This window comes from Myodes glareolus, chromosome 1 (genome assembly GCF_982192425.1).
Source record: "Myodes glareolus chromosome 1, mMyoGla1.1, whole genome shotgun sequence".
In the NCBI taxonomy this organism is placed as follows: Eukaryota; Metazoa; Chordata; class Mammalia; order Rodentia; family Cricetidae; genus Myodes; species Myodes glareolus.
The window spans coordinates 141,469,706-141,492,753 of record NC_142026.1 but is presented as its reverse complement, the minus strand read 5'-3'; the positions used below and the strand labels follow the sequence as shown (position 1 = coordinate 141,492,753).

Genomic DNA, 23,048 nt, shown 5'->3' with positions numbered 1-23,048 from the left:
CAATATGCTTAAGTGATTGGCTAAGCAGTGATTTAATTAATACAGTTTCTATGTGGTTATTTCGAGGCTGAGCAGCTGGGAACAAACAAGCGGCCTCTTTACAACAAATTGGTGTTTGCTAACGTGGCCAACTAAATCCACTTAAAACCTGAGAGAGCTTGAAAATGAATTCTAGACACAAAAGGATAGAGTTAAGCTCAGCTTGATGCTGTGGCTCCTTTAAGAGAGATTTTCCTGATTCAGCAGCAGCAGAAAACAAAAACAAAAACAAAAAACTGCACAGTTTCTAAATGGAATTTTCCTATTTTGCCAACACAAACAGCTCTGACTCTTTTGGAAGGTCTGGCTACAGAGCATTTAAATAGGGTTTGTGAATAGAGTGCTACAACTTGCTTAATGGCAACATAGACCCACTGTGTGCCTGAAAATGGGGCAGTGAGTATGGCTCACACTAAACAGACCTCTGCCCTACCATGTTGGACTGGGTGAGCCAAAAAGCAAAGCAGCCTTAGTTTTAGTAATGATGCTTAGCTGCTTAACATTTTAAGAAGCAGTCCTGGACAGAAAAGAAAACACACTATGACCCATTTAGAGGTTTATTTTTTGTCTGAATCTGTCTTTATTGTGTATCTGTTATCATTTTTCTGACCAGGAGTGCCTTTTTTTTTTTTTAAAAAAAAATGCTAAGCAAGAATTGCCAAGACCAACTCAGTGGCCCTGCCTGTTTACTCTGCCCAGTCTAACGTGGTGGAGGCGTGTTCACTGCCTCTGGGAGCCACGGTCACCACCCAAGCTCCAGGGACGCAGCGGATCTATGTTGCTGTTAAGCAATATGTAACACACAACTCACAGAGTTCATTAAGTGCTCCGTAACAGGACCAGCATGAACCAGGAAGCTGGCTCTTAAAGGAGCCACACAGTCTTTGCTGCCAAAGCTGAGTCAGGAAGCCTTCTCTTAAAGGAATCGTGCCTCTGCTTGCTTTTAGCAAACAGAGTCCTCCTGAGAAAATGCTGCTACCAAGAAGTTGTGCTCGATTCTGTTCTTTTGTGTCTAGAATTCCTTCCAAGCTCTCTCATGTTTTATGTGGATGTAGTTGCATATTTCATAGTACAATTGGACGTTAGACACCAGTTTGTAAACAGAGGCTACCCATTCATTTTCTGGCTGCCCAGACCCAAATAATCACACAGAAACTATATTAATTACAACACTGCTTGGTCGATGACTCAGGCATATTTTTAGCTAGCTCTTCCTTCTCAAATTAATCCATTTCTATCATTCTGTGTATCACCACAAGGCTGTGGCCTACCGGTAGACATCTTTCTCCTTCAACAGCTACATGGTGTCTCTTTGACTCCACCTACTCTCTCTCTCTCTCTCTCTCTCTCTCTCTTCCAGCCTGACTATATTCTGTGTTGCCATAGGCCAAAACGCTTCATTCATTAACCAATAAAAGCAACACATATACAGACGGACACCACGCTTCACTCCCCAAATTCCACCCCTTCCCTACCCACTAAACTTTATATCATTTTTTTTAAACTCATCAATTCTAATTTGTGTTGTTCATAAATTTTTGTATGTCTGACCTTCCACTAGAGTTTGGATGACCCGCCAGGGCCACACCCACAAAGGAAACTGACTCTCTCTCCCCAGCAGCTACCAGTTGCTAATGGCTCTTCATGCCTACCTATCCTCTCCATATTGGGATTTTTGTCTGGTTTGAGCTTGTTCAGCTCTTATGAATGCTCTCACACCTGCTGTGAGTTCATAGGCCAAGTGCCCTGCTGTGCCTGGAAACAGTTTCCATGTGTCATATACCACCCTGGCTCTATAGCTTTTCTGTTCCTTCTGAAAGGACCCCTGAGCCTTGGGAGGAGGGAGGTGAAACAGTTGTCCCATTCAGGGACAATTTCCCAGTCTCTTATTGTCTCTGCACCCTTGCCAGTTGTGGGTCTCTGTGGCAATCACCTCCCCTTGAAGAAAGAAGTGAATTTGGTGATGGTTGAGAGGTGCACTAATTAAGGATATAAAAAAAGGTCACTAGGAGTCGATGTAACACTGTGGCCATTTGTCAGAACTGTGGTATTATGTTCTCTCCGGGAACTATGACCTGTCTAGCCACAGATTCTTAGGCCTGGTATTGGTCCTCAGGCTTGGCTTTCAATTGATGGATGGGCCTTAAATGCAATCAGAAAGCAGTGTGTTTATCCCCCTGACATTGATGCCAGGTGACACCAGTCAGGTCCTGTCAGGCCCACCATGATTGTAGTTTTTAGGGTTCACGGCTAGATAAGATTTATGATTACGTCTCCTTTGCTAGCATACACAGAGCCTCCCAGGACCGTGAAAGCTAGCCAGCATAGAAGAAACTTCCAGATGTTTTCCCCAGTCAGTTTCTTTACATTATGTGACTTATGTAGGTGGTCTTTTCAGTAGGGTCTTACCATCAGTTTCTGGATGGTAGCTAAGAACATTGGCAATGGCCTGGAATGTCTGAGGGTCTGTGGGACCCCAGTGGTCACCAACTCCTGAAGTGGTGACCATTCTGGACATTGGGCCTTTCATTTGTTGGCCTGTGGTAAGGGCTTGTTGCCTCCTTTTGAGTATTTCCACTTACAGTCCTCTTATATGTGTAAGTATATATCTTATATGTGTAAGTATATATCTTATACGTGTAAGTATATATCTTATACGTGTAAGTATATATCTTATACGTGTAAGTATATATCTTATACGTGTAAGTATATATCTTATACGTGTAAGTATATATCTTATACGTGTAAGTATATATCTTATACGTGTAAGTATATATCTTATACGTGTAAGTATATATCTTATACGTGTAAGTATATATCTTATACGTGTAAGTATATATCTTATACGTGTAAGTATATATCTTATATGTGTAAGTATATATCTTAGAAGCTTCTACAGTAGTAGGCTTCCATGTGATTCTTTCAAAGGTCTATAGCGTCATTTCCCCTGTGCTCCCTTCTCTGCTCCTCTTTCTCATTTAACCTTCCTTTTCTATCACTGCCTTTTACCTCTGCATCACTTCATTCTATACCTGCTCCCTTGAGAACTCCACCCATGGCCCCTTACTAATTTCCTGGCCTCCGTAGATATTCCAGATGACACACATATATCTAAAGAATTTGAGAAAACATGGCACATCGTGTTTCGGGGTCTGGGTTACCTCACTCAGGATGATTGCTCCCATCCTCATCCATTTACCTGAGGACTTCATAGTCTCATTTTTTGTTAACAGCGGATAATATTCTATTGTATAATCATACTGCATCACACATGGATATCCAGGCTATTATGAATAAGCAATGGAGAACATGGATGAGGAAGTATATCTGTAGTAGGGTACAGAGTCCTTCGGGTATAGAATGCTATAGCTAGATAGCATGTGGTAGATTCAATTCTAGATTTTTGAGAACCTTCCACACAGATTTCCGTAGTGCCCACTTTGCACTCCCATGAACAGTGGTAAGTGCTCCTTTGCACTTTTGTGAAAATGCCAGAACTCGACACAAGAGGGCAGCAAAGCCATTTGACATAATTTTTCTGCGTGGTAACTTTTTTGCTGTTTTGAAGCCCTGTTTCAGAACGTCATCCTACTTACGATTCTCTTCTGGCTTTCCACTTTTACTTTGGTGGTTTTCTGGCTAGCATGCTCCGGTGATACTGATTTACTGACTGCCCTTTCAATTGCAGTGTGCAGTTCTTGTGCTGAGGCGAGCCGGAGTGGGAGGTTCCTGTTAGCTAGATTCTTGTCAGCATTGCGGTTCCTTACTCTGCAGTTTTCACCGCACAGCACTCTGGGGTGAAATGTGATGGTTCAGCAAGTCTTGGGTTACTGATACCCTGGTGCACGCCTGACACCGCAGCCTCCCGCTCCCCGTCTGCCTGTTTCCACTGGTTCTCCCAGGGAAGAACTCATGATGTTGTCTCTGAGTATCTGGATCTTGAATCCTTGGGCTCTTAGGTTTCTCAGAACACTCAGGTAGCTATGGCTTCAAGTTTGCCTTGTAGAGACAGTAAAGGCAAACATGGGGTTAGAGGGCAGCATGTTCCTTGTCAGAAAAAGACTGGAATAGGGACTGAAGGGCAATCCATCTGCCTATGGGTTCCCTAGGAGGTGCTGTCCACATGTGTGCTAGCATCTGTGGGTTCCCTAGCAGGTGCTGTCCACAGGTGTGCTAGCGCCTGTGGGTTCTCTAACAGGTGCTGTCCACAGGTGTGCTAGTGCCTGTGGGTTCCTTAGCAGGTGCTGTCCACAGGTGTGCTAGCGCCTGTGGGTTCCCTAGCAGGTGCTGTCCACAGGTGTGCTAGCGCCTGTGGGTTCCTTAGCAGGTGTTGTCCACAGGTGTGCTAGCACCCATGTAAACCAGCAGCCAAAGCAGTCATTGGCCAGAGCAAATGATGAGAGTATTTCCAATCTTCAGCGAAGACTTCTATTTTCTCCCTTTGAAACCACACTCACAGAGATCTACCTGCCTCTAACTCCCGGGTGCTGGGATTAAAGGTATGCACCACACTGCCTAGCTTAAGAAGAGGCTCTTTTAAATACTGGTCGAGTACCACACGGTCCACAGATCTCTGTACTCTCCTTTAGAGCATTGCTTCTTAAACTGTTGTGTTAGAACTTCCCCAGCCTGAACACACAAAGTCAGAACTTCATCTTTAAGAAACATGAGACTGTAGAAAGGCCTCCTCTACAAGCCCCATCAATAGGCCTTTAGTTCAAGATCATCTGCCACTGGGCCTGGTCCATCTGGCTCACAGCGAGAAACTGCCCTTCCTCCTTGAGAAGAGGGAGTTCTGGCCTGTTCTGGTTCTCCCTTTATCCCAAATACTTAGGTCATGATGGAGCTGTGAGCACCATCTGCTGGAGCCACGACAAGAGATGGCTGCTCTCTACAGGCCGGGACCGGACACTGAGGGTGTGGTCAGTTCACAAGACAGAACTCATGCTGCTTTTGGTAATGTGTACATGAGCACATATGTCATGGAGGGTAGTGATGTCAGATGAACTACTTGGTGATCCCAAGCCATGGACAGTCAGAGCTGTCTGTCTCCGTGTAGGGAGGACCAGCAATAGGTAGAGATAGGAGCTGTCTCACTACCATAGAAACGTGACGGTGGGACAGTTTCTTATATTCATTCACATATGAAATGTATGCATATACAGCACATGGGAACACACTCTTGGTGTGTGTGTGGTATGTACAGTGACAAATACATTTCATATATATATTTGCATTTGTAATGGTATGAAAATGCCAACAATACCCCTAGTAAAACATGGGCAGTTTTACATTAGTTCACCATTATATCATACAGGTAATAATGATGGACAAGAGGACTTGCTTAAATGAATTATGTAAGGTTATTTGGAAATACAATGAGGAAAGGGAGACACCACAAAAATCTCACTACTGAGGTGGAAAGAGGAGGGATACTAAGAAATGTTGCTTCTGCTCATGAATCAGGACCAACCCAGAAGTAGTGAACATTTAGAAAAGTCAGAGAGAGGCTGACCTTTCGACTACAGTATTTAAACTAGAGTGTGAAGAGGGGTTGGGGGAGACCATTACAACGTACTGCAGCGCTCACAGATGTCTGCTTCACAGGGTCCAGGGTCTTTCCCCAAGCCGATAACATTCGCACAGTTCTACTACATGGATGCTTTCATACTGCTGTCTTCTGGCCCTGAACTTCGGCTCCTAAAGTACCACATTGACCTCTGCAGGGAAGACATGCGAAGGTAGGTGGCCTCCTCCCTGCTTCTAGCCAGTCTAATCCCGCCCCACCTCTTCATTCTTAGGGACACACACTTTAAATTTTTAAATTATAAAAGAACGAAGTGGGAAGTTTCAACTACTCGGCTCCTTTGTTTCTGAGGTCTCACATCGCATCCCTCTGCTGAAACCCTTTGGTCCATTCATTTTTGCTCCTAGCCATCACTTTGCTGCTCTATAAGAGCAGGAGTTGGGTCGTCTTCAGGTGACGTTCTGAGAGCATGTCTGCCTCTGCCTCTGCATCCCCTGTTCTTTAATTATCTTAAGAAGATCGCTGTGGATACATGGAAGATGGATGCAAGGAGTGTGTGTTGAGTATTTGCTACAATGTAGAAATCCTGGGAAACTTATGCACAGTTGAACAGTGATACTCATATTCTGTAATTCAATACAAACACTGATATATTACTTAGAGGAATATCTAATAATAAGGAGATTTTTTGATATTTAAAGTAAATTATTTTAGCATTAATATGGGTTTATAGTAAAATGTCTGGCAGAATATGCATCACAATGCTCACTTACACAGAAAGAGACATTTTGTTTTCCTTCTGTATTTGCCTCCTTACATAATGAAACATAGTTGACTTTCCTAATCAGGGGACTTGATAGGAGCACAGGCAACAATGCATCTTGGCGAGTGACTTGCTGATGCCTGTTAGAATCCATACAATTTCTTGGATGCCGGCCACTGCAACTTTTCCTAACTTCTTTGTCATTATCGGCAGGACACACCGTCTCATCACGGCAGGTATAAATGACTCAAGGCAGAGTGAGGAGCTACTGTTTGTCTGCTGTGCTGTACTTAGAACCCATGTGGTGGGCTGAGTGTGCAGTGTTGGACCCATCTTTCTGTCTTCTGGTCCAGAGCGAAAACTAACCCAGCCCACTTCTGTCATCCCACTCACCCCAGTCCACCCAGCACATTTCCCCCTTCTCACCCACCATATCCCATTCTCTCATCCCATCTCATTCAACCCCACCCCATCTATCCAACCTATCCTGTATCATCCATACCATCGGATCCCATCCCATCCATCTATCCAACCCCATCCTGGACCATCCTTCCCCATCTAATCCCATTCCTTCATCCCATCCTACACCATCCCATCCCATCCTACCCCATCCATCTATCCAACCCCATCCTGGACCATCCTTCCCCATCTAAGCCCATTCCTTCATCCCATCCTACCCCATCCCATCCCATCCAACCCATCCTGGACCATCCTTCCCCATCTAAGCCCATTCCTTCATCACATCCTACACCATCTCATCCCATCCTAGACCATCCCTTGCCTTTCTACCCGTACCATCCTACCCTACCCCACCCCATCCTATCTCACCACACCCATCTCACCCCATCCCATCCTATTCCACCTTGCCTCACCCCGTTCCACTCCAACTCATACCATCCCCAAAAAAGTACTGCCTGCTGTGATTGGCAGCTCCTGTCAGGAACACCAGAAGCTGAAGTAGGGTGAAGTGGGTCTCAACAAGGACATCCATCATCGGTGAACTGCTTTGTGCCAGACATCTTTGAAGTCACCAGTGCTTATTTTTTTCTGTTATCACCATGATGGGTTCTAGTCTAACCAGAATTTTACTTATGGTGTGAATGGACTTTTCCTTTTCTATTTTTTTTCTTGCTAGTATTTACCTGATTGGGCAGACATAGGCTTATTAATAGCTAATCCAAAATACAGCTCAGATGGTGGCAGTGAAGAGTAGGGGCCAGGGCTTCTGACAGGTATGCTTTAAATTCTGGAAGATGATTGAGGACAAAGACTGGGTTGTCTGCATCGACTTCTTTCAGGTTCTCTTTTCTTCTGCACACCTCTGCCTGGCCACCTTTCAGGAGACTCTTCCCTTACCCTAACGTTTCCTAGTCTTAGCATGTTTTCCCAGATAAAGTGACTTCTTCCTCAGCCACCCTCCTGTGTAACTGAAGCAGTGTTTCATTGTGACATCTGTGTGACTGCCGTTCTATATGAAACATTTATTCTCAAGCCTCCCTCGAGACTTGACTGCACTCTGTTTCTGGATGGTCCCTTCAGGCCGGGGGCCTGCTCCTGCAGTATATTGCTCTGAGACCCAGTCCAGAGTTTCTCAGCTGAGGGTACAGCCCTCTTCCAGGAAGCACCCTCCACCACCCACTGGATAACACCAGTGTGTTCCTCATCCTGGATAGTGCAGCATCTGCCCGGGCCTGGCCTAGCTCTTCTGTGTCACCAGTCTGACTCTGTCTTGTCCTTGTCAAACTGTGCTCGGGCTGGGCTGAGGATCCTTGCTGGGCTGGCCTACCAGTTATTTTCCTTGAGAAAATTATTTCCATGGTTAAGATCCTGCATCTATGAAAGCAACACCCAATGCTCATGTTACCCTTCTGAAAGGAGTGAGGACTAATGTTAGGATATGATATCAACCCTGTAGCTGGGTGAGTACTTATAAGAGAGTATATAATTATTTTAGAATTAAGAGACAAACTTGCTTTCCCATAGTAAGAAATGAGTTATTTTGGGCTGTATAATATACTGTTATTTTTATGTGGCATTCTAGAGAAAGACCAACCAAGACTTTCAGATAGAAAATTGAATTATTTTCCCAAAGGAATATTGGCATGTCTTATTCACTCATTCCCTTACTATTAAAACATATGACTAAGCAATAACAACACTTTATTTTCATTTTTATCCTTTTAAATGTAGAATGTTTAGTTGTAGTCAGAAGTAAAAACACTAGTAATCTCCCCCCTTTCTTCCAGGTATAAACCCAAAAGCAGGTATAAATCTGTTTTCAGGCTCTCGTTAACCAGTGGGGCGGATGTGACCACCCTGTCTGCAGTGAACGACTTTTATTCCCGTATCCTTCCTCCTACTCAGTGGCTGTGCCTTGCATTAAGCATTGCTTTCTGGCAAAACCCTTTTTGGGCATTTGAAAAGCCTCAGGCATTCTGCTAGGCAAAAAGTAGAGATGGATGGCTCTCCTTGTGGAATGTGGGATCTTGTGCAGCAATTGTAGGTAAAGTATCTTAATAATAGGAGGCACCTCCAAGGAAAAACAGTCTGGGTTAGGACACAGCAGGGTAAGTAATACATTGTCATCTAGTGCATTTTCTTAGTAAACTGACCCACATGCTGTAGGCATCCTTGTAATCTGTCCCCTGCTGTAGGCATCCTTGTAATCTGTCCCCTGCTGTAGGCATCCTTGTAATCTGTCCCCTGCTGTAGGCATGCTTGCATTACAGGCACTGGGCTGTCAAAACTCAGCAGATGGCTTTGACAGGACATGGTGTGTCACAACTTGTTTTGGTGACAGGAGGGCTGTGCTCTGTGTCCTCATCTTCCTCTCACACTGTGCATTCCAGCCTCTGGTGATGTCCCCTCTGTGTCTTGTGCCATGTGCTGTCCCCTTCACTGCTGCCTTTTTGCTCTGGCCCTAGCTGGGAGCTCTAACTGGTAGAGTTGCTCTGACTATTTTCTCTCGACCTTCAGAAATTCCTTACTAATTATCCATTTCTGAGCCATGTGAGGTACCCATTTTTTTGTACTGAAGTGGGTAGAACTGTGTGCCCCCAGGTCAGATTGTTGAGCTGATCCCTTGACTGAACTGTGTTCCCGTAGCTGAGATTGCCTTGACTGAAATCCTGCAGACATTGTACTCACAGCTGGCCGGGACCGGACTCTGGAAGTTTTCGACCTCAATGTTGGCCGCAGTATTGCAGTGATAGCCGAAGTCCATTCACGGCCTGCCCATCAAATTTGTCAGAATAAAGTAAGTTTGTAGATAGTAGAAGTACTTAAAATTCTAAGCTTAATGTATTTAACAGTTACAAATATATTATGATACAAATTTATAACTACTGCCAGGTCCAATATTTACTTTTTCTGATCATCAAATTATGTTATACTTTCTTCTTTTGCTACAGATTTCTTAAAGATTTATTTATTTATTTATTTATTTATAGTACTTTTAAATTATGTGTGTATGTGTATGTGGGTGCCAGTGTTCTTGGATGCAGAGATGTTGGATTGTCCTGAAGCTGGAGTTGGAGGGACTTATAGGCCGCTTGTATCCAATGTGGGTGATTGGAACCAAGAGCAGTGTGTGGGCCATATCTCCAGCCCATACATGGGACCTTTTGTTCTTTGTCTTTGATTAATTGTGGATCCATGTAAATATCAGTGACTGGCATGCATTCTCACTGAAGCTGGGTTAGGTCTGGATGTGTATGTGATGGTGGGAATGAGTGACAGTCACATCCGTTGCAGGCTGTGGTGGTCTCTGCATCACAGATTGTCCTTGCACTGTTGGATACAATTATCCTCTTTGGCAGAGTGTGGATTTTAAAGCTATTGTCAGATGTGTTGAAAGGTAGGACTAATTAATAGTCTAACGGACCAAGTCCTCTCTTAGATAGGTTTCCATTGCTGTCATAAATATCCTGACCAAACGCAACTTGGAGAGAAAAGCATTTATTTCAGCTTGCAGTTTGTAGTCACATCCTGGAGGGGAGCCAGGGCAGGAGCTCAAGAGAGGAACCTGGAGGCAGAAACCGATGCATAAGCCATGGAGGAGTGCTGCTTATTGGCTTTCTTTCCCTTCCTCAGCTTACTTTCTTATACAACTTACACAACACCCGACGAGGGATGGCACCACCCACAATGGCTGGGCCCTCCCACATTAATCGTTAATCAAGAAAATGCCACACAGACAATCTGATGGAGGTATTTTTTAATTGAGGTTCCTCTTCTCAGGTAATTCTAGTTTATGACAAAGTTGATGAAACAAAACAAAACAACAATGAAAACAACCAACCAGGGCAGTCCCAAAGTAACTTATTACCTAAAAGCCATCTAAGACTTATAAGAAAAGCTGACTTTAAAAAGATCTGTGTATGTGTGTGATATATATGTATGTGTTTGTGTGTGAGTGTGTACATGTACCATGACACACATAAGGTCAGAGGAAGACTTTAGAGTGGCAGTCCTTGCCTTGAATCTTCCTCAATGCAGGGTCTCTGTTGTTTGTCCCTGGCCTGCGAGCTTCCAGGGGCTCTGACGCCCATTTCCCTGTAAGAGTGCTGAGATTATAGGAGCTGTGACCTCAGCCAGTTCACGGGCTCTGGAGAGCTGAACTCAGAGAGTCAAGCTTGCACGGCAAGCAGTTTTACCCTCTGAGGTCGTTCCCTGGCTCCTATTTTTGTTTGTTTATTTTTTAAAACTAAAAATGTGATATTTATTTATTTGGCAGGGTTTCTCTATATAGCCTTGGCTTTCCTGGAACTCACTCTATAGACCAGGCTGGCCTTGAACTCACAGAGATCCACCTGCTTCTGCCTTCTGAGTGCTGGGAGCTGGGATTAACGTGTGCCACCACCACCCAGTGTGACCACCACCCAGTGTGATTTTACTGTGATTTTACTTTAAGACAGTCTCTCATTACGTAGCTCAGGCTTGCCTGGAACTTGCAGTCATTTTTTTTTTTTTAAGATTTATTTATTTATTATGTGTACAGTGTTCTGTCTGTCTGTATGCTTGCTGGCCAGAAGAGGGCACCAGACCTCATTACAGATGGCTGTGCGCCACCATGTGGTTGCTGGGAAATGAACTCAGGGCCTCTGGAAGAACAATCAGTGCTCTTAACCTCTGAGCCATCTCTCCAGCCCTGGAACTTGCAGTCTTTCAGTGCTAGGGTTGGGAGACTTCTCCATGAGTTACTGGTCAGAAGGCCTCCGAGGCCCCCAAATAACCCAGGCTGTGTCCATTGCTTTAGGCTTTCTACCATAACTAGATGGTGACTCACTGCCAAAGGCACTACACACTGGTTGTAGGACATTGATAAACCAAGCTGGAACTACACTGAACGCTCACTTCCTGCTAGCCATCTATCATAGTAAGGTGCTATGCAGACCACCTATCAAGTAGTGGACCCTGCATGTTGTAATGCTGATTCACTGGGTAAGATGTACTACTTGTGCAATAGTAGCATGACCGCTGTGGGCGTGACCACTGCTTTCTGGGAGGAATTCAGGCCTGGTACTATAAACCTGGTCACAAAGGCCCATGGCCCAGAATGCCATAGGCCCTGGGGGGAGGGGGAAACTACTAAGATTATTTTCTTAAATGGATACATTGTTGAACTATCTTCTAAATATTTATGTTTGTACCCATAGATTACTGGTTTAAACCTTGGTCAGAGAAGCTTCTTTCAGCAATGGGCTGCAGTCAGGGCAGACTCAGGGTTGGTCAAAGTGCTAAGAACAAGAGTGCTCACCCCTAAGTAGGATGTCTGTATCAAATCTTCCCCTGCTTCCCAAAGACCCAGGGAGCATTTTGGAAAAGGGAATAGAAGGAATGTAAGAGCTGGCGGATGGGAAGCTGTGCCGTGAAGTGTCGTGTTCTAGACGTGACATGGCCATTGCTCATAGCAGCTGTGGTAACCTGAACAGGATCTAGCCAGGTGTACCCCAGCATGTAAGGGACATGTAAGGCTCTTCCCGGGGTGGTGATTGGCAACCAACGATTGCCTAAAGTGGGGAGTAATTTTTCTATGGGGTTATAGCTGCTGATAGGTTGCCCATGCTCCAAAGAATAACCCCATAACCATGTACACACAGGCAGCACCAATTAGACTTAGTGTGATGTAAAGAACCAGTAGCCATGAAGGTGGAGGGGGAAGAACTGAGAGAGAGCTGGAGGAAGAAGGAGGGAGGATTTGGGTTGAATAGTATGCATGTATGAAAATGGAATGAATATGAAATATTCTTAAAATGGATCTATTTTCTTTAAGAGCTAGCTGATTTAACATAGAACTTTTCAGTAGTTCATTTCTTTGATGAGATTAGATTTCACTGTTAGTTAATAATTAATTGTATTTAAAGTGGTCTTTTCCTCTCTCTCTCTAAACATTGCATGAAATGGGGTGGGAAGGCAGTTCCATGTCTTTGTGACAAACTCTTAATTTAGTACTCATTTCTAGTATCTTGGTTAAATTTGTGAGTACTTATATCATCTCCTCCACCTTAATGTTGGTATGCATGTGTGTACACATGTATCCATATATGTTTGTGAACACGTACATTTGTAGACTCTTTGTTAACTTAAAATATCTGTAAGTAGGTACTGGATTGCTGTTATCCCTGACATAGGTACAAAGCAAGGTCCCTGTGCCTGAGGAACTCCTGCTCTCACCAGAAGAATGTGTAATCACAGACTCAATCTCCATCTTCTTATGCATGTGGACAAAGGGTAGAGAAAGTAGGGAGGTACCAGGGGCACGTTCATAGGAACAGAGTGCAGGAAAGGGAGACTGGTTGCTGTGATAGTTTGAATGTAATTGGCCCCCATAAGCTCATAGGGAGTGACACTATTAGGAGGTGTGAGTTTGTTGGAGTAGGTGTGTGTGGCCTTGTTGGAGGAAGTGTATCACTGTGGGAGTGGGCTTTGAGGTCTCCTTTGCTCAAGATTCACTCAGTGTGACATTCAGACTCTGTGGCCTGTGGGTCAAGATGTCGGACTCTCAGCTCCTTCTCCAGCACCATGTCTGCCTGCATACCACCAAGTCAGACCGTAATGATAATGGACTAAATCATGAAAATGTAGACCGCTCCAATTAAATGGTTTTCCCTTATAAAAGTTGCCATGGTCACAGCAATAGAAACCCTAACTAAGACAGAAGTTGGTGCTGGGGTACTGCTGTGATCAGTCTGACCATGCATTTATTTGAAGGTGTGGACCTTGGGACTGTGGATTAGAAAAGCAGTGGAATGATTGAAGTGTTGCATTATGGGCCTCCTAGTAGGAGCATGGAAGACAGCAGTGCTGAGTGTGATTTGATGAACTGTGAGGGCCTGGCTCAAGAGATTTCACGAGAAGAATATTAATATGTGGCCTAGAGATCATTTTTGTGATAGTTTTGTGAAGAATATGGCTGCTTTTTGCCCTTGACCAAAGATTCTGCCTGAGGCTAAAGTGAAGAGATTTGGGTTAATTCCATTGGCAGAGGAAATCTCAAAACAGCCTAGCATAGACTCTGTCGTGTGATTATTAGCATTCATAGTTATAAACATTTATAATGAGAAGGAGCAAACTGAGCAAGGAAAAATGCAAAATGTGCAATTTGAGGAGAAAAGGGGTGCTAGGAAGTGGGATGGAGCTAAGTCCTGTGTTCAAGGAGATAAACAGATTAAGAATTAGAGTAAAGGGAGTGGTGACCTCAGAGCAAGATCCCACCCTGCTAATTTTCTGACCTGTGAAAGAGAACTACGCTGTGATGTGAGGAATCATACTTCTGCTTCTCCGCTTTCCCACAAAGATGAGTGCTTTTCAGCCTGGCAGAACAGCTCGTTCCTCCAACAACAGTGGAGCCCAGTGTTTCGTTTCCCACACATAGAATTAGGATCATTTTGATCTCCTGATTTGCCAACTGGCCTGGCTCTCTTCCCTTGGTAGTGCCACAAGCCCACCCTTTTCTACCCTACCCCAAACTAAGAGGGTCCAGTCCAGCAGGAACTGAGTAGACCCTTCCTCACGTGCCCCAGGCCACCCTCAGTCTGGGTGTACCTGGCTTCCTGGTACTTAAACTCCCTTTAGCAGCTAAGCACTTTGTGCAGCCTCTCCTGAAGATGCAGCCTCTGGAAACAAGTCTGTCATTATTCTTGTAACGGGGCTGAGATAGGGACAGCGGATGTGGGTGATGCACAGGTCAGCACTGTCAGCAGACTATTGTACTTGACAGGCAAAGCCAGTGATGGGCCAGGCAGACAGTAGACTCCCAATTCAGTGACATGGCTGTGGATAGTACCATTCACTGGGCTTGTGGTCCTGGGCTGTATACGAAAGCTGGCTAAGCACGAGACCGCCTACAGTCCATCAGGAAACACTCCGCCATGGTTTCTACTGACCTTCTTCCCGGGTCAAAGCTTTGCCTTCAGGTTCACACATGAGTTCCTGAGCTGACAAATCAATCTTTCCTTCCTTTGCGCTGCTCTTGCCAGTGTTTTATCCATGGCAACATGAAGAAACTAGAACACCTGCTTAGTTTTTTTAATAAAGAAGAAAGATCTTAAAAGGTTTGATTTTAAAGATAGTAATAGGCCCCAAGACTCAATATTTTCAATCTAAAAATAAATCATTTAATGATTTAATAATATTTAATAAATATTCAACATTTAATCATTTAATAATACATAGCAATAGAAAAGACTGGCCATCAACCCAGTTCAGAGGCATTCGTGTTAATACAGAAGAACAGTGAATCAAGCCCTGCCTGTCCAGCTTAACCACTGGAGGCTTTTCTCATAACCCGGCTCTAGGTGATGCGTAGAGACACTCAGAAGAAGCCTCACTGGCCCTGACCGGAGTGGCCACCTTGGCTCCTAAGCGTCGCAGAGTGAGCACTGGCCTCCTTCATTCTTACTGACATCCGATGCTTGGGTCAAGTGTGACCTAACTGCTCCTACGCTCGGACTGGAAGGACAGCAGAAACCACAGCACCCACCCGGCTGTGGTGAGTCTGGCCGCTCTGACGTGCTCTGCATCAGTGTACAAAAATGTCAGAGTACAAGCCACCAAACACGCTGCGAGCCTCCGCTGCCTCGTGCCCTTCCTCACATTCCATCACACCCCCTCATGTGTTTACTTTCGGGAATTTAAACAAGGTATTTCCCCATTTACAATAAAAAACCCAAAGCAGAACCATCTTTTTTAATGTAACACCTCCCATCTGGGAGCACAGTGCAGTGACTCTCAAAGGATGGTCAGTCCACAAGGCCCTGTGCAGGCACACGTGCACACCATGGTCACCGCACAGAGGCTGTGCGATAGAACTTAAAGCCTCTGGTCAGTCCACAAGACCCTGTGCAGGCACACGTGCACACCGCGGTCACCGCACAGACGCTGTGCGATAGAACTTAAAGCCTCTGGTCAGTCCACAAGGCCCTGTGCAGGCACACGTGCACACCGCGGTCACCGCACAGAGGCTGTGCGATAGAACTTAAAGCTTCTGGCGGACACATTTGATGGGAAGACTCCTAGGAGAAAGGAATGCCTTGGGCTATCACCCAGGAAGAGAGCAAGCCAGGCCCTGTCTCCTCACACCCTCGATGCCTTGCAGACCTGCCCTGTAAAATGGAACGGAATGGCAAATTCAGAACTACTTTGATGCTGATGCAGACACAATGCTATTTTATTTTAGAGACCCTGCTTCTGTCTGAGTGTGCTTGGGAGGGAGTGTCGTCTTCAGGTCTTTTGCATTGCCTGAGGACACACTGCATCAGGAGTCTGCTGCCTGCCTGGGCCAGCACCAGCTTTGCCCGTAGAGCAACAGTTGACTGGTTCCACCAGCCTGTCCACCGTCCATAGTCTGATGTCCCTGTCCTGAGCAGTCCTCCATTTGAGACTCTTCTGCAGATAACTCAGGGTTCAACCAGCTTGAGTCCCACAGCTGCGAGGCAGCGAATAGACCACCCAGTATCAGATTTCTTGACTATAAATGGGGACTGGATAGTTTGTTTGCTAAAAGGACGAAGAGCTAAAGAAGTGTGTAACATGCTGTCTGGCAGTTAATCCTTGGAGTGTGGCTTATTATCACTGACCTTAAAGTGAGCCTTTATTTCCTGCTTGTAAATGAAGAATGACTTCTAGGTCCATCTTATATCAAGTTTGTTATAACATTTCAGGTAATCTTGACATAGTAAGAAATTGGAATTCTTATGAATTATAGTGTGTTTAAGGAATGACTTGAGCCAAACGGCCCCTCTGACGGTGTTCAGCTGCTTTACACAGCCATTCTTCTACCGGGGAACCATCAGACTCCTCGGATGTCACGGCCTAGGCTTGCAGACCATTTGCTCCCAGTGACATGTGGGGTCCCGAGGCCCCAAGGACCTTATGTGTTTCATCACCAATGAACCCCACTTGGGTGTTTTAGAGGGTGATAACTGGAGAGTAACTCTAAGTCTCATTAAGGTGTGCTTCCCATTCCAGATAATTTGTCGAATTGTGACCAATACTGAGACACAAACGCTGGTGTGTAGACATCTTAGTCTCTATATGGTGCTGCTTTCCAGTTCTGTGGCCCTCAGTGGCATTGACTGTGGAGCAGACAGACATTAACTCTTAAGGTTAGACTGTATTTGCCTAGTTATAATGCTCGCTGATGTTGTTTAACCCGAGGTTGTGTTCTGAGAGTTCCATCATTGGTCAATATGCGATGACATCATCAGGCCGTGTTCAGAGGCCCTGTTTAGTGTGCAGTCTGTTGTCTACAGAGGTTGCTATGGTATTCAAGGAGGTTTAGAGTCCCACTCTAAAGCCATACATTTTAGAAAGGTTGTGTTACCTTCTGGCTTTAGATTCCAGCCTTGTTAGCTGTGATTAGCCTTCACAGATTCTTCTTGGGGTCTGTGAGATGGCTAAGCAAGTGAAGGCACTCGAGCTGAGCCTGAGGGTGATGTCAGTCTGAGTCCCAGGTCCCACACGGCGGAAAGAGAGAACCAGCTCCTGCGAGTTTGTGCTGTGGCATGTATCCCCTAACAGGTTAAGTAAGTAATGATAACAGATTAAATAAGTAATGATATATATAAAACGCACACACATATAGATAGATAGAGATAGATATAGATATAGGTATAGATATAGGTATAGGTATAGGTATAGATATAGATATAGATATAGATATAGGTATAGATATAGATAGTTTCTCAAGATGGGGTTTCCCTGCAGCTTTAGAGCTTGTAGACCATAGACCAGGCTGGCCTTGAACTCACAGAGATCCACCTGCCTCTGCCTCCTGAGTGCTGGGATTAAGGGCGTGCACCACCACCCGGCAGTTAAATGTTTTTGAAAGCTCTTCTTGACTTTTTGTTTTCCCCGCTGCACAGGGATCATCATTTGCCGCCCAGCAGTCCCTGGCGTATAATCTTTTCCTGACCACAGCTGTTGGTGATGGGGTTCGGCTGTGGGACTTGAGGACTCTGAGGTAAGGCCACCTGCATCAAAGCACTGCCCCACAGGAAGCTGGAGCTGTGCTGGGAATGCAAGCTGATCCTGGCTGCAGATAACACAAGGCCATGACTAGTCTAGTTATGCTCTGGAGCGGGCTGGCTTGTGCACAGAATCAGTGCAGTCTCTGATGGTGAGACCACAGGTTCTCGTCTGTTCTCGGAGGGCCAGAAACACATGGCTCCTGAGGGTCAGAGAGGTGAGAAGTGGCATGTGCACTATAGTGCAGCTACCCCAGAGAAGGTTTCTTTCTTTTCCTGTCACATGTGTCTTGCTTACATTGGACACTAGCACTAGGCTCACATAGCCCCTTGGAGTCACACTGATGGTACTTCTCCTTAGGCTGTTTGATCTGCCTCTTATAAAGGCATTTCTATTTAAGCATTAACCTTTATCTTGCGATAATTACAATATTGGAAGCCACTACTGTACAGTGCATATATATGTAGGTGTGTGTGTGTGTGTGTGTGTGTGTGTGTGTATTTAGTCATAAAAGTGGCCAGTGCTAACATATTTTCATATTGCACAGGTATTCACAAAGAACAACTAGCAGTGTGCCTTGTTCTTTGCCAGTAGAAGAAATAGAGAAGCCTCACTCTACACTGTATGGTTTAAGTGAGATCTTGCCTATTATTCAGGGACACTGTTTGGTCTTGACCTACCCCAGGGTACCCACTAGGTACAGGTCATGCCTTTCAATACCTTCCTAAGGAAGACCCTGGCTACTTCGAAAAGGTGCTGAAGATTGCGGCTTAATAAAATTGCATAAATCATTTTCTTTTTTTCCCATGGGCAAGTTTTATGTAGCACTTGATAAGTGGTTGTGAAACTCAGCCCTCTTACTAGATTGCTACACCTCCCCCAAGGCTATGGGCTGTTTCTTTCCATAATTTATGATTTTAGAAGATTTGTTTGAAGAATTTATAATAATCAATAGAAAGTACTTATTTAATATTTCTCATATATAAGGTTCATCTGCTCTTAGTTGTGTTATCTTTGGGAATTTATGATTTTGAAAAGAGTTTGAATTATTTTAAAGGTCTCCTTAATCACATACCATTTAATAATTCTCAATATGAAGTTTTTTTTCAAGAATGTAGTTCAGTGGTAGAATTTTTTTAGCCTGAAAAAAAAAATCCATGGGTTTGAGTCTCACAACCTCACACAGATGTCTAAGAAAGCTATTAACTTGTTCATTTTGTGAAGGAAAACATGTTGATGTCTTCTAATGTGTCTTAAGATGCCACAGTCATTTTCTGCCCAGTGGTTTCTTTCTCCCCTTGCAGGTGTGTGCGCTGCTTCGAAGGGCATCCACACCGCTGCTACCCTTGTGGAGTTGCGTTCAGTCCTTGCGGAAGGCTCGTGGGCTGTGGTGCAGAGGACAGACATGTATGTGTGTGTGCTTTCTCTAAGTATAGGATTTCTATGTGGTCTTATCAAATAGACCTTGTTGATAAAATTAGATCTATTTCAAGCCTGACAGTATTTTAAGAGACTTACCCAGCATTGGAGTTCCACAGACGGCCACAAGAGGCTTATGTTTTACTGAACCACAGTGACCCTTCCATCCATCACTCATTTCTTCACTTATCAGTCATCATAGACACTAAGCACACACTCCTGAATGCCTGTAATGTGTGGTGTAGGCACGACAGGGTGATGACACTAATCCATACGGTGCAGCTCACGTGTGGTAAGGTGCCTTATCTCTACTGGATTGCATAGAGAGCTGCATGCTTTTCCCCATGCAGCTGCCACCCTCCTCGCCACATTTCCTCCATGCCGGATCCACACCACCTGCAGACTCGGAACACAGAGGTCCTAAAGAGTCCCAGCATGTGGAACACACTGCCACATAGCTGGAGGTTAAGCCCGGGGAGGAGACCAACTTGTGAGGTCTTGGTGCTTCCTGACTAGAAACTGTGCTGGCTCCTTCCCTTCCTCCACCGTGTGTCTCAAATCCCTCTGCCATCTGAACGGTCACTTAATGAACTGAGTGCTTGTCTTTTATAAAATGTCCTCATAAAAATCCATTTTGAGAGTCATACGAGGCACAAAATGGTGGTGCCCAAGCAAGGGCCTGGGTCTGACTGAGGGATGCTTTCTGGTGCTGCTGGAGGACAGAGAAGAGCCCCAGTGCCCCTCGTTCTGCCCCAGTCCCGCAGTGTAGTCTCTGAAAGGAGCTCTGGCTCCATGGGAGAAGACAAGACCCCTCTGTTAACAAGCAGGGCATCAGGATGGCAAGATGCTCACATGGTCAGCTGATTCCTTCTCTAGGAGGAACAAAATTAAGAAGACTGGCGGTCAACAAAATCCTAGAATAAACTAAATAGCTTTGAAAAGAAAAGACTAAATATGTGTGGTCCTTTATTCATGGGAACAACTGCTGGTTTCTCTGAAATACTGCTAAACTTTATTTGCAAGGTTTAGCACAAAGCACTGAAGACTTAAACACCATTGACTACACTTCTGATTTTGTCTGCCATCATTACCCACAGGCTCTCTGTAACTGACACTTTGCATTCAGGTAACATAAGCAAAGGAAAGTGTGTTCTGAGAGCTCACTGGTTGGCTTCGCATGTGGTATTATAGATCAGCGTTTTACAGAAATGGGTGTTTGGCACTTAAAGCATCATACTGTTTCACTGCCACTGAAGGGATGAGGGCTTTGGTATTCCTTTGTCAAGCTGGAATGAAAGCCATAGCCATCCGCTCCTCATTCAGACGGTATTCAGAGCAGTGGGGTTTTCAACCACTGCTCGTGACCCCTTTGGGGGCAGCACAGCAGATATTCTGCACGGCAGGCATTTACGTTAGGGTTTCAAACAGTAGCAAAATTACAGCTGTGAAGTAGCCACAAAATAATTTTATGGTTGGGGATCAACACAGCAGGAAGTCACAGCATTAGAAAGGTTGAGAGGGAATTGTTTTAGAATATTTCATGGAAAATACTACCATGGTGTATGAAAGAACATCCGCAACCTGCCTGAAAAGTGCACAAGGGGTCGCTGAAGGCTGAGTCAGCAGAGCGGGCTTCTCCTTTTCTTTCTTTCTTTCTTTCTTTCTTTCTTTCTTTCTTTCTTTCTTTCTTTCTTTCTCTCTCTCTCTCTTTCTCTCTCTCTCCCCCTTCGTTCCCTCCCTTCCTCCCTCCCTCCCTCCCTCCCTCCTTCCTTTCTTCCTTTCTTCTTTTCTTTCTTTCTTTTCTTTTTAATATAATAAGGACTTGGACATTTGTCAAAGTGAAAAATCCCCTTTGCCTGGTATATAGCAGATGCTTAGTAAATATACATGTCTAACAAGTGTTAAGTTTTGCCTCGCCTCCTTCATTGTCTGTAGAATGGGTTTGGGCCTCAGGTCTGACCCATATGCAGATATACTGAGCACCTGGTATACATCAGGCTCTGAGTTTCATATAAGAAATTACTCCTACCTAGAAAGACTCCTAAAGTAGAAGAATAAGAAGTGGGAACACGTAGTATAATATGGTTTGAGAGCTACACACGTAGTGTGAGCAGCTGAGATTTTGACAGTTAGTGACCTCCAGTCCTGTCGGCCCTGAACGTCTGCTTGTCTTGTCTCCTAGGCGTATGTGTATGAAATGGGCTCCAACAGCTTCCTCTACCGTCTCGCAGGACACACAGATACAGTTACTGAAGTGGCCTTCAACCCAGCAGCTCCTCAGGTACAGTCTCCCGGTGTGACCAGGGGCTCTCCAGTTCCTACTGTCTTATGGTACATTTAAAAGATGGCCAGGTTTTATTTTGATGCAGTCTTAATGGCATTAAAGAGTGCATACAGCTGCGTCCGGTACCTGTAGTCCCAGTGCACCAGAGATTGATGCAGACGGACCATCCTGAGCTACATGTCCATTTAGGGGTCAGCCTGGGCTTTATGTGATCCTGTCTCAAAAAAAAAAATGAGGAAAAGATTATATGATAGTTTTGGGTGCCAGGAGAGGAAATTTGGTAGTAAACTTATTGAAAGAGAAATATAGATTTCTTAAAGTCTTTATCATTCAGTATGTTTGCTCTTATTGCATTATAGAAAACCACATGTACCCAAAGGCAGATGCAGTTCTGTGTAAGCCAAATGCAAACACTGTAGACAGAACTCAGAAAGCAAGCAGGAGACAGGCGTGAAAAGAATTTGGGTGCACGAAGGGTACCACAGAGTTTGTAAAACACTGTCATAATGATCTAAGGTCAGGAGGAAATGAGTTTCAAACCAACTGTGTAGAAACATGGATGCTGTGGACAATGTGGAAGACTTAAAAGTGTTCTGTATCTGCCAACTCTGAGTCTTTAGGAACGTCGGCGTCACCTGTCTTTCTGTAACCCAAGCTTTGGTTCAGAGAAAGAATCGCGTTACATGTGCTTCAGTCTGGCCTGTGTGCAGCAGCATTCTGTTAACCCATGCTTGTCTCTGACACTGAATTGCTATGATCCAGGGCCTTCTGGTTTGCCTGGAACATGCTTGGCTTTGATGCTAGACATCCTGTCACATGATATAAATCAGTGCTGCTTACCATGTGGTTGCCGGGACTCTGCAACACTAACCTGCTGGTGCTGCTGGTTACACCCAGTTCCTTTCTGGACCCTGACTGATCCTGTGCACTGGAGTTAGGGTTGGCTTAGCCAACTCCTTTGCTTTCTGCAGTCGCATTCACTTGAGCAATTGTCACTTTTTGATGTGTGTGTAGATGTCCCCTTTTTCCTTTTTCTATGACTCTGCTAGTTTCTTGTGTTTCGAAGCGACCCTACTCTATTGGAGAACTTAGAGTTGCTATGTCCTCTTTATGAGTTGAGGCTTTGTTTAGAAGTATGTTCTTTTTGCCATGATAGACACTCATAAGACATCTGTACTGATTTCTATTAGGGTCTTGTGCCTACTGCACCATCTGTGAGTTTGTGCATCAGTCCTATTGTGTCTGGAAGATGCTGTCTCCTTGGTCATCCACCACCTCTGCCTGTTACCTTTCTGCCTCCTCTTCTACCCAGATCCTATTTAGGGCTGTGTGCCCCCAGGTCTTCACTTTCTTCACATGGTCCAGTTGGGGCTCTCTGCTCATGACCATTGACTGCAAAAGAAGGCAGCTTCTCCCGTAAGTGTTGAGTGTGCGTGCAGGCTTACTTCCCTGCTTGACCCTAGAAATAACAGACCACATGGGAGACATGGTGACATGAGCTATTTGATATTCTTCAGGTTTTTAACATTCATTCTCCATTTTTGGTG

The 23,048-nt window shown here is 44.8% G+C and overlaps 1 protein-coding gene across 3 annotated transcripts in view; it reads left to right on the top strand.

Annotated features, from left to right (window-relative positions):
- Positions 1–23,048, top strand: part of Wdr27 (WD repeat domain 27) — a 144,796-nt gene that overhangs the window by 51,156 nt on the left and 70,592 nt on the right. For all 3 annotated transcript variants that reach the window (XR_015734715.1, XM_087896115.1, XM_087896122.1), the window contains exons 18-24: positions 4,874–4,995; positions 5,647–5,780; positions 8,576–8,673; positions 9,464–9,585; positions 17,696–17,793; positions 19,103–19,205; positions 21,400–21,498. Coding sequence is in view for 2 of the 3 variants with exons in the window: in XM_087896115.1 (XP_087752241.1) it covers positions 4,874–4,995; positions 5,647–5,780; positions 8,576–8,673; positions 9,464–9,585; positions 17,696–17,793; positions 19,103–19,205; positions 21,400–21,498 (776 nt within the window). In the remaining variant the exon portion in view is untranslated. The remainder of the gene's footprint in view (positions 1–4,873; positions 4,996–5,646; positions 5,781–8,575; positions 8,674–9,463; positions 9,586–17,695; positions 17,794–19,102; positions 19,206–21,399; positions 21,499–23,048) is intronic.